At 43.6% G+C, this 14449-nt stretch overlaps 1 protein-coding gene across 2 annotated transcripts in view; it reads right to left on the reverse strand.

The window, feature by feature from the left end:
* Positions 1–14449, reverse strand: part of unm_sa34860 (un-named sa34860) — an 81180-nt gene that overhangs the window by 31190 nt on the left and 35541 nt on the right. For both annotated transcript variants that reach the window (XM_087790376.1, XM_087790377.1), the window contains exons 4-10: positions 8930–9085; positions 7357–7695; positions 5156–5280; positions 3405–3494; positions 3227–3296; positions 3010–3112; positions 2503–2570 (exon numbers count right to left, since the gene is read on the reverse strand). In XM_087790376.1, the coding sequence (XP_087646502.1) occupies positions 2503–2570; positions 3010–3112; positions 3227–3296; positions 3405–3494; positions 5156–5280; positions 7357–7695; positions 8930–9085 (951 nt within the window). The remainder of the gene's footprint in view (positions 1–2502; positions 2571–3009; positions 3113–3226; positions 3297–3404; positions 3495–5155; positions 5281–7356; positions 7696–8929; positions 9086–14449) is intronic.

Here is a 14449-nt window from a genome sequence, read left to right on the forward strand (position 1 = left end):
TTCTACAGTGTTGAACAAGATACATGTCTTTATCAAATACAACACCCAGGTTTCTCAGGCTCAGTTTGACAGACTGACTTAAGTCACTCAAGTACTGACTCAACCCTGGAACCTTATCATCAGGAGCAATCACCAGAGTTTCAGTTTTGTCCACATTTAGCTTCAAAGTGTTTTCACTCATTGTTTGATTTCTAGCAACAATTGACAAAGTTCAGCCTCTGGGGCTCAGTTGGATCAACAGAGCAGTAGAGCTGGATGTCATCAGCAAACATGTGATAAGAAACATCAGGAAATCTCTGAATGATTTTACCGAGGGGAATCAAGTACAGCAAAAACAATAAAGGACCAGGACCCAGAACAGAACCTTGAGGGACTCCACACAACAGATCTGCCGATTCAGACCTCATTTGATTGACAGATACACTAAAACTGCGCCCAGAAAGGTAAGAGGAGAACCATTCTAACAGACCCAGACAGTCTTCATCCCTCAGTCTTCTTAGCAGGATCTGGTGATCAACTGTGTGAAAGGCTGAGGACAGATCCAAGAGAACCAGAACAGTGAATTTACCCGAGTCAGCCGACATCATGATGTCACTGGACACCTTCAGTAAAGCTGTCTCCGTAGAGTGATGTTTATGGAAGCCAGAATGAAACTTCTCATGGATGTCGCTCTGATCCAGTAACAGCTGCTCAGACACAACCTTCTCCAAGATTTATGGACAAGAAAGGGAGCTTAGAAACAGGCCTGAAATTACTGAGGTCAGTTGGGTCTAAGCCTGGTTTTTTGAGCAGAGGCTCCACAATGGCATGTTTAAATGCATTGGGAAAAACCCCTGTGGAAAGGGAGAGGTTCACCATATTGGTAACCCAGGGGCCGATTTCATCAAATAGTTTGATAAAAAGCCTACAAGGAAGGACGTCATCTGAGCAAGAGGAGGATTTCATCTTGTTCACTAGTGTTGAAATATCACCCAAAGATACAGCAGTGAAGGAAGACCAAGAGGAGGAGAGGGGCTCAGAGACAGTAGGGGTTCCAAACAAAGGGGGAGAGATTTTCTCTTTGATCAATTTAATTTTGTCAGTAAAAACCTCAACAATGCATTGATGTCAGCTTCACAGAAGACAGGCGTGATTTCAGGAGCAGGAGACACGAGAGAATAAATCGTGTCAAACAACACTTTGGGTTTTTCTTATTTGGTGCTACCAGTTTCTTTTTGAATTTCAGAATGTAATCAGATCTGGCAGTTTCCACCATCTCATTGTAAGAAGACATCAGATCCCTGAGGTGAAGTCTGTGCACCTCAAGTTTAGTGGATTTCCAGAGACGCTCAGTCTTTCGAAAAAGTCTCTTCAGACTAAGAAGATCTTCATTTGTCCAAGGGCATTTTCTGAATTTTCAAGTTTGATTTAACAGGTTTGATCCAGTATTTCAACACAATGACCAGTGAAACAGTGAATCAAACTGTCCACATCTGGACAGTCATCAAAGGAAAGACGGTCAAACATAGCAGAAAAACTGTCTGCAGTATCGGCTGAGATGACACGCCTCTGAGACCTAACTTTCAAAGGCTTAGGTTCAGGGATGAAGTCCAGGTTAAACAAGACAAGAGAATGATCACTCAGATGGACATCATGTACAGATACATTAGAAATGTCCAGGCCAAGAGTAAAAGCTAAGTCTAATATGTCGCCTTTTTGATGAGTGGGTTCAGAAACATGTTGCTCAAAATTAAAGGCTTCTGTTAAAGTTAAAAGTTATTTAGCAGAACAAGATGTGACGTCATCAACATGAAGATTAAAATCTCCAAGAATAAGAACAGATTCCATTTGAATAATGGAAGATAAGAAGTCACTGAAGTCTTTCAAGAACACCTAACATAATAATGATACTCACAGATCAACATTTTCATCATACATCACCTGTAACCATGGTAACTTCCCTAACTTTACACCCATCTAGTGGCTAAACTAAAGAACTACAGTTAAGTATTAAGTATTGTGAACAGTTAAGTATTGTGAAACACTAGAGGTGATTTCATGAGATACTGGGATCTCGTCTCAATACCTTCGCAAAAATAAACTTTCATCGACTTTTTCTATTGTTGATTTATTCACCTCATGAAATAAATGATCTTTTGGGAGACGGAAATATTCATGTTCGTGGTCGACCCTTCAATGAATACTTGGCAATACCATTGTCCGTGACTCTATGGACTTCACTCTACTGACTTGACTGTGTAGTACTCGGAGGCTCCTACCTCGCACCAGAGAACGTAGTACTCCTTCAAAATACCAGGACGTGCAGAGTACTACAACAAAGACTCGCAGAGTAATACTAGTGTTTGTCTGAACATGATTGAACTAGTTTTGTTATTCATAGCATTTACTTCTACATCAAATCATTCATGTTTTATTATCTTATTCACACCTGAAGGCTTTGAATTCTTCTTTCGATCGAACACAGTCTCGCGACGATAATCTTGAAACATGAACGTGACTCACTGTGACCGTTGTGGAAGTGCATCTTCTCCTCCTCAGGATCCTGCTTAGCTTTGCTGTAGCCACACCGCCTTCAGGAACAACACACATGTGAGCATAAATACACATTCTAACCAGTGTCACAACACAACACAAACACAGACGATGACGACTACAGAGCTGATGAGACGCTGCAGTGAAGGTGCAGATGTGTGAACGAGATCAAACGCTGAGAAATGAAGCGAGATATGAACTGAACCATAAAAGACAAGTCGTGACGACAAGTTCAAGGTAATTACTCACCATCACTCATAAGTACAATTCAAGATTATTTCATGAAAGTAAACAACAAACATTGTAAATGTGTCAAAAGAAAAGAAAAGTCAATTGAAGTAAAACATCTTTAATTATGAAAGAGCTGCTTGTTTAAATCCACAAACAAAATCCTGTGCATGCATGTGTGTGTGTGTGCGTTTATGCATGGGTGTGCGTGGATGTGTGCATGTGTATAGGTGTGTGTGGGTGTGTTACCGTCCACTGAGCAGGAAAGCAGCGACGACTGCCAGCACGACCAGAGCCAGAGTCACGGCTGCTGCTGCTATAGACGCCTGAGCTCGTTCACTGCTCGCCGTCACTGCAGGAAACACAAACATTAAGACACACACACACCCACACACATCTGTTCTGATGCTGTGTTCTTAAACTAGAAGTGGTTAGACAGGAGTCAAAGATCATCTCATCAACTCACAATAAGGGCTGGTCTGGAACTCAAAGCGTCGACTGAAAGCACCGTATCCTGCTGAGGTCCGAGCTCGTACCTGAGTCACAACAACATCTTCAGCAGGCGAGTCGAACAAAAACACACTTTCTTTCTTCAAATGAGACACAATTCATGTTGTGATGAACTTGAATCATGAGTATCTGACCTGGAAGATATAAACTGAAGACGGCTTCAGACCGTCGACCAACATCTCCGTCTCCTTTGACTTGATTATTGTGTAGCTGGAGTCCTGCTCCTGTGGACACACAACACAACCTTCAGTCGCCGAGCGCAACCTATAGTCACCACAGTGCAACCTATAGTCACCACAGTGCAACCTATAGTCACCACGGTGCAACCTATAGTCACCACAGTGCAACCTATAGTCACCTTAGTGCAACCTATAGTCACCACGGTGCAACCTATAGTCACCACGGTGCAACCTATAGTCACCACAGTGCAACCTATAGTCACCACAGTGCAACCTATAGTCACCACAGTGCAATCTATAGTCACCTTAGTGCAACCTTTACCTTACCTTACCTATAGTCACCACAGTGCAACCTATAGTCACCACAGCGCAACCTATAGACACCACGGTGCAACCTATAGTCACCACAGTGCAATCTATAGTCACCTTAGTGCAACCTTTACCTTACCTTATCTATAGTCACCACAGTGCAACCTATAGTCACCACAGTGCAACCTATAGTCACCACAGTGCAACCTATAGTCACCACGGTGCAACCTATAGTCACCACAGTGCAACCTATAGTCACCACAGTGCAACCTATAGTCACCACAGCGCAACCTAGACACCACGGTGCAACCTATAGTCACCACAGTGCAATCTATAGTCACCTTAGTGCAACCTTTACCTTACCTTATCTATAGTCACCACAGTGCAACCTATAGTGACCACAGCGCAACCTATAGTCACCTCAGTGAAACCTATAGTCACCTCAGTGCAACCTATAGTCACCACAGTGCAACCTATAGTCACCACAGTGCAACCTATAGTCACCACAGTGCAACCTATAGTCACCTCAGTGCAACCTATAGTCACCACAGTGCAACCTATAGTCACCTTAGTGCAACCTATAGTCACCACAGTGCAACCTATAGTCACCACAGCGCAACCTATAGTCACCACAGTGCAACCTGTCGCCGCATCGTACAGTCGCCGCATCGTACAGTCGCCACATCGTACAGTCGCCACAGCGCAGTCACCGCATCGTACAGTTGCCACATCGTACAGTCGCCACAGCGTACAGTCGCCACAGCGTACAGTCGCCACAGCGTACAGTCGCCACAGCGTACAGTCGCCACAGCATACAGTCGCCGTATCGTACAGTCGCCACAGTGTAGTCGGCGCATCGTACAGTCGGCACATCGTACAGTCGCCACAGCGCAGTCGCCGCAGCTTAGTCGCCGCAGCTTAGTCGGCGCATCGTACAGTCGGTGCATCGTACAGTCGGTGCATCGTACAGTCGGCGCAGCGCAGTCGCCGCAGCTTAGTCGGCGCATCGTACAGTCGGCGCATCGTACAGTCGGTGCATCGTATAGTCGCCGCAGCGCAGTCGCCGCAGCGCAGTCGCCGCAGCGTACAGGTTTACTAACTGAAACCACGAGAGTTGTTTCACCAGCAGAAACCCTTAAATGAAGCACAAACACTTTCTCCCTCAAATACTCTAGAAAACACATCAGTAGGAAAGAAGTTTTGAATCATCACATTTTTTTAAACAATTCAACACGTGAGCTTCCGTGAAAACATCTCTTGACACAAACTTATCGTTAACAACAGACTTCACACCATTTATTGATTCATTTTCAGGCTGAATGTGTAGATTTAAAGTGTGTGTCCAACAGTGTGACTGCAGTGACGACTTCATCAAAGAACATGAAGATCTTCTTCACCTTCTCAAAGAACTTGATCTCGTACTCCAGGATGATGCCGTTGGGTCGGTCCGGCTCGGCCCAGGACAGTGAGACGCTGCTCTTCCCTGAGTGACCTTTTCTGACCACACTGACCGGAGACGGAGCTGCAGACACACACAGACACACACACACACACAGACACACACAGACACACAATATATTATTATTATAGTTATTATAGCTTTATATGTAATGACTCATTCGACACACTTTGATCATTTGTTGTGAACATTTCATCTGTATATGTGTGTATATATGTGTGTACTTCTAAAAGCAGTAGTATTGCGTCTCCTGACTCGACTCTTCAGGAACTAGATCTTCTCCAGACACAGAAGTGTATCCGTTGATCTTCAGGACCTTAAAAGAAACCAGAGACACAATCGTTCTCTTGATGCTCTGGAGGCTGAAGGTTCTCTGGAGCTTCATGAGGAACTAAAACCTTCTGGACTTTATTTTAACTGCTTTGAAACCATCTCGAAACCTTGTTGTTCGTCAATCGTTTTTGATCTTGTTCTGAATCTTTTCTTTCTTCTGGTTCATGTGAAGAGACGTGAAGACGCTTCACAAATAAAACTTGCTTTAGAAAATGTATTTTAATTATTATTAATACTTTTCAGCCTCTGAATAATAAAAGTCAAGCGTCAGCTGAACATAGACTCAACAGACGACACACAATAATGATAAAAGTAACACACTCCTGAGCCACAAGCGACTACACAACAGATGTGAACACGAGGTGATGAAGGATCAGGAGGACGAGTGTGAGGAACATTATCATCGACTGGTGAAAGTCACGCCTCGTCTCAAGAGAAGATCAGGATTTTTGTCTGTTCTATTATCTTCAGAATCATCGTGAGGAAAACACAAAGATCTTCAGCCTCAACGAGTAAATGATTGAATTAATGTCACAGAAAAATGTGTTTACGATGTCAGATGAGAAACTACATGATAATTATAATAACATAATTACACTCGTTTATCTTCTTGATTACAACAATCTAGTTCATTTCTTCATCCCTTCTTTCTGCTGGTTTGACGAACAACAGCCGCAGTTTTTTATTTTATTATCTCTTTTTTCTCTAAACATATGTTTTCGCTTGAATCACCTAAACATCGTCCTTCAAGTTTTACCTAAAATGGTTCAAACTGGTTCAAACTGGTTCAAACTGGTTCTGTTGAATCACTGCTTGAACTAAACCTGTTTAAGAAACAACAAGTCAATCAAATTTTGAATATTTAAAAACAATCTTAATATTATTTACCCACAGTTTTAATAACTTGCCAATGATTTTGTTCAGTTTTTTAGGAGTTTTGTATAAAATGATGTAAAGTTTTGCTTTTTTCAGTTTTTTTCACTAGAGTCCCAGAGAAGATTCATTTGAATTTTCGACCGTCGACGTCCGAACGAGACGATCGGCTGGAAAAACCATTTGGACGATTATTTGTTGTTATTTTTTCACGTTATTTAAACGAGCGATCATTGTCGCACCACAGGAGGGAAGGTGGTGAGAGGCAGTGAGTCCAGAGAGATATGATAATAATAATAATAATAATAATAATAATAATAATAATAATAATAATAATAATAATAATAATAATAATAATAATATAAGTGGAGGATCCACTGGAACGATTCAACACAAGTGTTTTTTCTTTGGTTACCGAGTTTTATTGATAAAATTGGACCAATATGTTTTAGCGCAAACACCTTCAGCCAGTGGTTGAAGATTGATTGAGGAATATATATATATATATATATATATATATATAAATATACCAAAACTAGTCCTGGTGGTTGCAGTCACGAGTCGTTATGGTCACATGCGTCATTAGTTGTTCTGTAGTGAATCTTCTGAGCCGTCTTCAGATTACATTTGATTTTATATCATTTCCTGTTTTATATTTCATTTCAGGCAGGAAGGTGTAAATGGCAGCAGACGTAGCACCATGTGAATGTAGTTTTGTTGAGATGAACTGGAATCATTATCAGCTTCTAGGAATGTATTTGTGATACCATTCGAGAAGATCCTTCTCACCATGTTCCCTCCTGTGGTGCAGCAACGATCCATCGTTTACGTAACAAAACGAACGCCCACAGACCAGAGAGGGTCGATCGATGAGGTTCAAGATAAACATGTTTCTGCTGAAGACCACGATGGGTCACGAGCGTTTCCCCTCACCTGCCTGGTTGGTGGTCACGTTCAGGGACACGTACTTCCTGGTGTGGCCCTGAGCCAGACCTGACACTCCGTTGACGGCCTCCAGCAGGAAGCTGTAGTTGGTGTGTGAGTGCAGGTCGGCCACCATCACGGACGTGTTGACCAGGCCCACGTGTCGCGGGAGGAAGCGTACGTTGGGACTACAGTCCTCAAGGCCACGGTCGTCAGGCAGGACTCGCCTGCACAACACGTTGTAACGAACGTCCTTCCTCCCGCCGGTGTCTGAGGGCACCGACCACTCTAGGAACACACTGGTTTCATTGACGTTAGAGATGGCGTTACGAGGGCCAGATGGAGGTTCTGAAGGAAACAAAGATCCGGTCTTAACGTCTTGTAGTGAGGTGTGGACGAGGCGTTACGAGCTGAAGAGGTTTCATGATACGATCGTCTTCATTTCAACTACACGACACTTTGAACCGACAGTTCAAATCAAACCTGATGCACCTCCAGGACTATCAGTTGATTCTCGCATCTTCGCTGTTGGTTTATCTCTAGACCTGAATAAATAGATCTACTCTCCGCACAACAACTAGTCGCCCCCTATGGAGCTCCCACCACAGTGACCCAGTAAAGACCCATCTGCTCAGAGGGCTCCACATGTACTAATAGAACTGGAGTCCCAGGACCAGGACCTTCAGTTTTCAAGCCCCTCTGTTGTGGAATCAACTACCGGCTTTAGTCTGGAGGGGAAACACTTTCTCCATGTTTAAGATTAGTAACGATGGTTAGTAACGACTCAGGCTCTCATTGTTTCTGAAGCTGCTCTAGGTTGAGATCGTTGAAGTCTTGAGATAACTTTGTTATGACACTCAAAAAGAATTGAATTGAATTTTAGACCCCGAGCTCTCTCTGGATCCAGGATCTCCACCATGACAATGATCCAGATCTTCATGACCCTCCCTGGACAACACATACGCCCGTTTTTTTTTGCAATTATCCGAGTCGTGATGTTTTATTTTGAAAAGTTACCGGATTCTCTTCTCGCATCTGGGTCTGGATCTGTTAGCGTGTTATGGTGGAAAAAGGGGGCGAGTGGCAGGAGCAGGGGCCTGAAGAGGGCGCCGACCTTTCACCCCAGTCTGGCTGGAGAACATTTATTGAGGTGCAGAGGAGGGTGCAAGGGATAAACCAACAGCATAGGCAAGAACGTATGAAATAAATCACATCATTTTTCAACTCTGTGTCATTAACCTTCATCAACACCATCTGCTCTTATGAGGAACACCAGTTACTTCCTGAAACATTTACTTTCACTTTAATTTCTTGGTTTGAAAAGACAGTTCTGTGTGTCTTCCTGCAGGTTTGTGACTGTTGGACGGAGAGATGGACAAATGGTACCAAGATTAATTTCTCTGTCTACGAGTGAAGATAAAGGTGTGAAAGACTTTAGTCGATCTAGAATGAAAGCCTCGCTGTTAAATCTAAACACGCATCATTGAACACAATGTTATTTTGTCCAATCAATGAGTCAAAACACGCACGACACAGTTTGCTCTTCATTGTGTGTGAAGAGAGTCGAACAAAGAGTTCTCACGTGTGCAGGCCATGGTGGGCAGGTCGGACTCAGTCTTGTAGAAGTGGTCTTCACAGCTGCAGGCAGTAGATCCAGTCGGTCCGGCCTTGCTGTGAGGAGGACACTTGCTGCAGGACGAGGACTCCAGCAGCGAGCGGTAGAAGCCTGACCTGCAGACTGATGGAGGAGAGCAGGTGGAGGTGGAGGTCGGATGAAGTCGAGATGAAGTCGAGATGAAGTCGAGATGAAGTCGAGATGAGACGATAGCAGTGGATGAACGGTGGAAATGGGACGAGGTGACAAAAGGTTTCGGAGGGAAATGGTGAAAAGAGAACATTGTTAGTTACTTTGATCAAAACGTTGTTTTCTTTCAATTTAAACATGACCTTCACAAATGTCTACATAAAGGAACATCTGACTCTTGACCCATTTTTGCAACTTTTAGGCAGTAATTTGCTTAATATTTGATCTACAGAGCAATTACATAAAACCTTCCTTAAAATGAGCGCATGACAAGAGTACATACATATTTGTACATATTCATGTTATTGTACTGATACAAATGGAGAAGTTGACACACGAGTGTCTTTGTAGACGAATAAGAAAAGTAAGAATCATTTCAAAGAAGAGCCGAGTCGCCGAGTGAGAACCAAGTTCCCTTCAAAGATATAAGGTAAGGTAAGGTAAGGTAAGGTAAAACTTTATTGATCCCTCAGGATGTCTCCTTCGAGAAATTGTTTTTTCCAATAACCACAGAAAATACAGCAATTTCTCACAAAAAATAAATAAAAATAAAATAAGAACAAGAACAAAGAGAAATAAAGATAAAAAACAAGATGATACAATCTAAGTGTAAAGATAAAGATAAAGAACATAGAACAAAGAAAATCAACAAAGACAAAGGATACAAAGACTAACATAGAACAGAACATCCAGATACTTTCACTCCACTTCTGCCCCCGAACTCAGAATTGTACAATTTAATAGCACGAGGAATGGATGAGTCCTAGAGTCTATTTGTTTTGCATCATGGGAGGAGCATTCGTGCTTCATCTGCTTCTCTGCTCACTGATGACAGTGTTCAGAGGATGACTGTCATCATCATGATGGACAGTAGTTTGTTCAGTGATCTCCTCTCAGCAACTGTCACCAGTGAGTCCAGCTTCATGCCAACCACAGAACCAGCCTTTCTGATCAGTCTGTCCAACCTGTTGACCTCCTCTTGGACACATTTCCACCCCAACACACCACAGCATAGAACATGACACTGGCCACCACAGACTGGTAGAACATGCAGAGGAGCTTCTTGCAGATTTTAAATGATCGAAGCCTCCTCAGAAAGTACAGTCTACTCTGAACTTTCTTATATACATGGTCTGTATTGCAGGACCAGTCCAGTTTACTATCCAGCCACACGCCGAGGTAATTATAGTTGTCAACTATCTCCACCTCGTCGCCTCTGATGGACACTGGACGTGGCTTTGTGCTGGACCTTCCGAAGTCCAAGACCAGCTCCTTGGTCTTTGAGGTGTTCAGCTGCAAGTGGTTCCTCTCACTCCAGTCCACAAAGTCACGTATCAGACTCCTATACTCGTCTTCGCTGTTGTCCCTGATGCATCCAACAATGTCAGTGTCGTCAGCAACTTCTGGACGAGACTCAGCTCTGAGTTGTAGCAGAAGTCTGAAGTGTAGATGGTGAAGAGGAGCCAGTACTGTCCTCTGAGGTGCTCCTGTACTGCACACCACAGTGTCAGACGTGATGTCCTTCAGCCTGACATACTGTGGTCGGTCAGTAAAATAATCCGTAATCCATGAGACCAGACCAGGGTCCACATGCATCTGTGTCAATTTGTCCTGCAGCAGAGTGGACTGGATAGTGTTGAAGGCACTAGAAAAGGCAGCAGGTGAAGGATCTTCCACACCAACTGCTGGCCGGTAGGCAAACTGCAGGGGGTCTTGCGCGTGCTGGACTTGTGGCCTGGGATGTTTGAGGACCAGCCGCTCCAGTGTCTTCATCAGCTGCGAAGTCAGTGCCACCGGTCTGTTATCATTCAGCTCGGTCGGATCTTATTCTGGACTGGAACGATACAGGAAGTCTTCCACAGAGTTGGTGCTTTCCCCAGCCGTAGACTGAGGTTGAAGACATGCTGGAGCGGCTCGGCTAGTTCAGCAACGCAGGTCTTTAGCAGTCGAGAAGACACCTTATCAGGACCAGCAGCCTTCCCTGGACGAATCCTCGTCCTCCGAAGTACATCCTGTACCTGGAGTGAGGTGAAGCTGGGAAGTGGTTGTGTGGAGCTGGGGGGGCACAAGAAGGTGGGGCAGGTCCTGTAGGGGGCAGCAGTGAGGGTGGGGTGACCTGCTCAAACCTGTTGAAAAAGTTGTTTAGTCCATTTGCCTCCTCCAGCGTGTCCACTGCAGTCAGAGAGGCCTTGGTCTTGTGTCCAGTGATGGTTTTAACACCATCCCAGACTCTCTTATTTCTTCTCGGCTCAGCTTCTCCTCCAACCTCCTCCTGTAGGTGTCCTTTGCCTCCTTCAAGCATCGCTTCACCTCCTGCTGAGCTGATCTCATGGCGTCCCTGTCCCTGCTCCTGAAGCACCTTCTTTTTGTTCAGGACATCCTTGACCTCCTTTGTTACCCACGGTTTATTATCAGGGTAACAGCGGACAGTCTTAGTAGGGGCGACAACGTCCAAGTAGAAATTTAAATAATCTGTTAGACAGTGTGTCTGTCCCTCGATGTCCTCACCATGAGACTTCAGCAGCACATCCCAGTCTGTTGTTTCAAAGCAGTCTCTGATGGCGTCCTCACAGCTGGTGTCCACTTTCTGATTGTCTTAGTGGTCACAGTCTGTCTCTGCACCAGAGGAGTGACCTGTGACTGAAGGTTGACAAGGTTATGATCGGACCTTCCAAGTGGAGGAAGAGGTTTGGCTCTGTACGCGTCCTTCAAGTTGGAATAAAGAAGGTCAATTGTCCTGTTATTCCTGGTGGGACAATCCACGGCCTGATGGAAAGTAAGTAAGTAATTTTTATTTATATAGCGCTTTTCCAGACCAGGGTCACAAAGCACTTAAACAATCAAAACAATATTCAATAAAGTATATACTTTAAAGGTCAAGATAAAACTGAGAACACAACAGGAGTTCCAGAAAATCAAGGAAAAGCCTGAACAAATAGAAACTTCTTATGATGTTTCTTAAAGGAGTCAGTAGATCATCAACACAGATGTTTCTTGAAGGAGTCAGTAGATCATCAAACACAGATGTTTCTTGAAGAAGTCAGTAGATCATCAAATACAGATGTTTCTCGAAGTAGTCAGTAGATCATCAAACACAGATGTTTCTTGAAGGAGTCAGTAGATCATCAAACACAGATGTTTCTTGAAGGAGTCAGTAGATCATCAAACACAGATGTTTCTTAAAGGAGTCAGTAGATCATCAAACACAGATGTTTCTTGAAGGAGTCAGTAGATCATCAAACACAGATGTTTCTTAAAGGAGTCAGTAGATCATCAAACACAGATGTTTCTTGAAGGAGTCAGTAGATCATCAAACACAGAGATGTTTCTTGAAGGAGTCAGTAGATCATCAAACACAGATGTTTCTTGAAGGAGTCAGTAGATCATCAAACACAGAGATGTTTCTTGAAGGAGTCAGTAGATCATCAAACACAGAGATGGTTCCAAAGCTTAGGAGCAACAGTCTGGAAGGATTTCTCACCTCTTGTCCGGAAGTTCAGGAACCAACAGTAGATTCTGATCCAATGACCTCAGAGCCCGAGCTGGGGTGTAAGTCTGGATCAGATCATGAAGGTCTGACCAGTAAAGAGTTGTAAGGATCGGAGAAATGTTAGTTCACCATCAGAGTCAATTGAAGGTCTTTCCTGTTTCCGGAGCCGCACCTGAACGCATCACTGTGTCTCCTCCCTTTGAGCTGAACCATTGTTTCTTGCCTTAACTTTGTGTTACTGGAGCATTTTTTAACGTCTATATTTATTTTTGGATCAACATCCTCCGGAGTCTCCTCCTTCTCCCTCTCCCTCCTTCTCTTCTCCTCCTTCTCCCTCTCCCTCCTTCTCTTCTCCTCCTTCTCTTCTCCTCCTTCTCCCTCTCCCTCCTTCTCCCTCTCCCTCCTTCTCTTCTCCTCCTTCTCCCTCTCCCTCCTTCTCTTCTCCTCCTTCTCCCTCTCCCTCCTTCTCTTCTCCTCCTTCTCCCTCTCCCTCCTTCTCTTCTCCTCCTTCTCCCTCTCCCTCCTCTGTTCTTTCCTGCTCGGTATGTCAGATGTTTAGCTTCGACCTCCTTTAGTGATAGCAGTAGTTGTGTGAAGTGTAGCCTGTTAGCTAGATTGGAGGTGAAGCTCGTTGAACTAGAGAGCCGGTTGTGCGCTAGCTAGCCAGTGTCAGGTAGACAGTGCACAACCACATAGCTTAGCAGGTAGTCCTCCAGCAATTCTGAATTATTTTCTGAGTTCTTGAGTTCCTGACCAGCCTGGTGCTTAAATCAGATCAAGTGATTATTGTTGGTGACTTTAACATCCATGTTGATATGGTCCATGATAGCTTAGCTAACACATTCAACTCCAGACTATTTATCAAACACATTTATCAACTCACAGTATGTTCATGAAGCTACTCATGGAAACAATTCCCTCAGTTCTCAGTAAAATTCCTAGACTTGGTGTCAGTGAACTCTACCATAGTCACAATGACATTGAGAACTAAAATAATTGTGGACAGAATTACAGACTCGCTACATAATACGCTTGAGTTAACTGCAACACAAACTGAAAAAAGACTGTAAACTGAATTTATGTGTTTCCTGAGTATATCCGGTAGCACGACTACTTCTAAGGGTTCTAGATGATTAGAAAAGAAATGGAGTTCCACAAAAAAGGAATTCTACCAGGCCCACTGATCTTAACTGGTTTAAATCTTACCTGTCGGATAGAACGCACTATGTACATGTCAACCACCTCTCATCGACACACTCTAAGGTCAGCTATGGTGTCCCACAAGGTTCTGTTCTTGGTCCAATACTATTCACAATCTATATGCTCCCACTAGGGGACTTGATCAGAAGACACTCTAACTTTACTGTTATGCTGATGACACCCAACTCTACTTGTCCATGAAGCAAATGAAATAAATCAGCTACACAACTACACTCCTGTATTACACATATCAACAGCTACACAACTACAGTCCTGTATTACACATATCAACAGCTACACAACTACAGTCCTGTATTACACATATCAACAGCTACACAACTACAGTCCTGTATTACACATATCAACAGCTACACAACTACACTCCTGTATTACAGATATCAAGTCCTGGATGACCAAAAAGCCCTTTTACGGAACTCAGATCATTAGTTAAGGATTGTCTGAGATGTTGTGAACCAACTAGTAAAACCTCAATTTTGTCTAGATTTCCCAAATGGACTTGCTCCTGCTACAAGCACCACTGTAAAGAATCTGGGTGTATGCTTTGACGAGGACTTATCATTTAACTCACACATAAAACAAATCTCACG

The sequence above is a fragment of the Callionymus lyra genome, chromosome 5, assembly GCF_982586985.1.
Source record: "Callionymus lyra chromosome 5, fCalLyr1.hap1.1, whole genome shotgun sequence".
Lineage (NCBI taxonomy): Eukaryota > Metazoa > Chordata > Actinopteri > Syngnathiformes > Callionymidae > Callionymus > Callionymus lyra.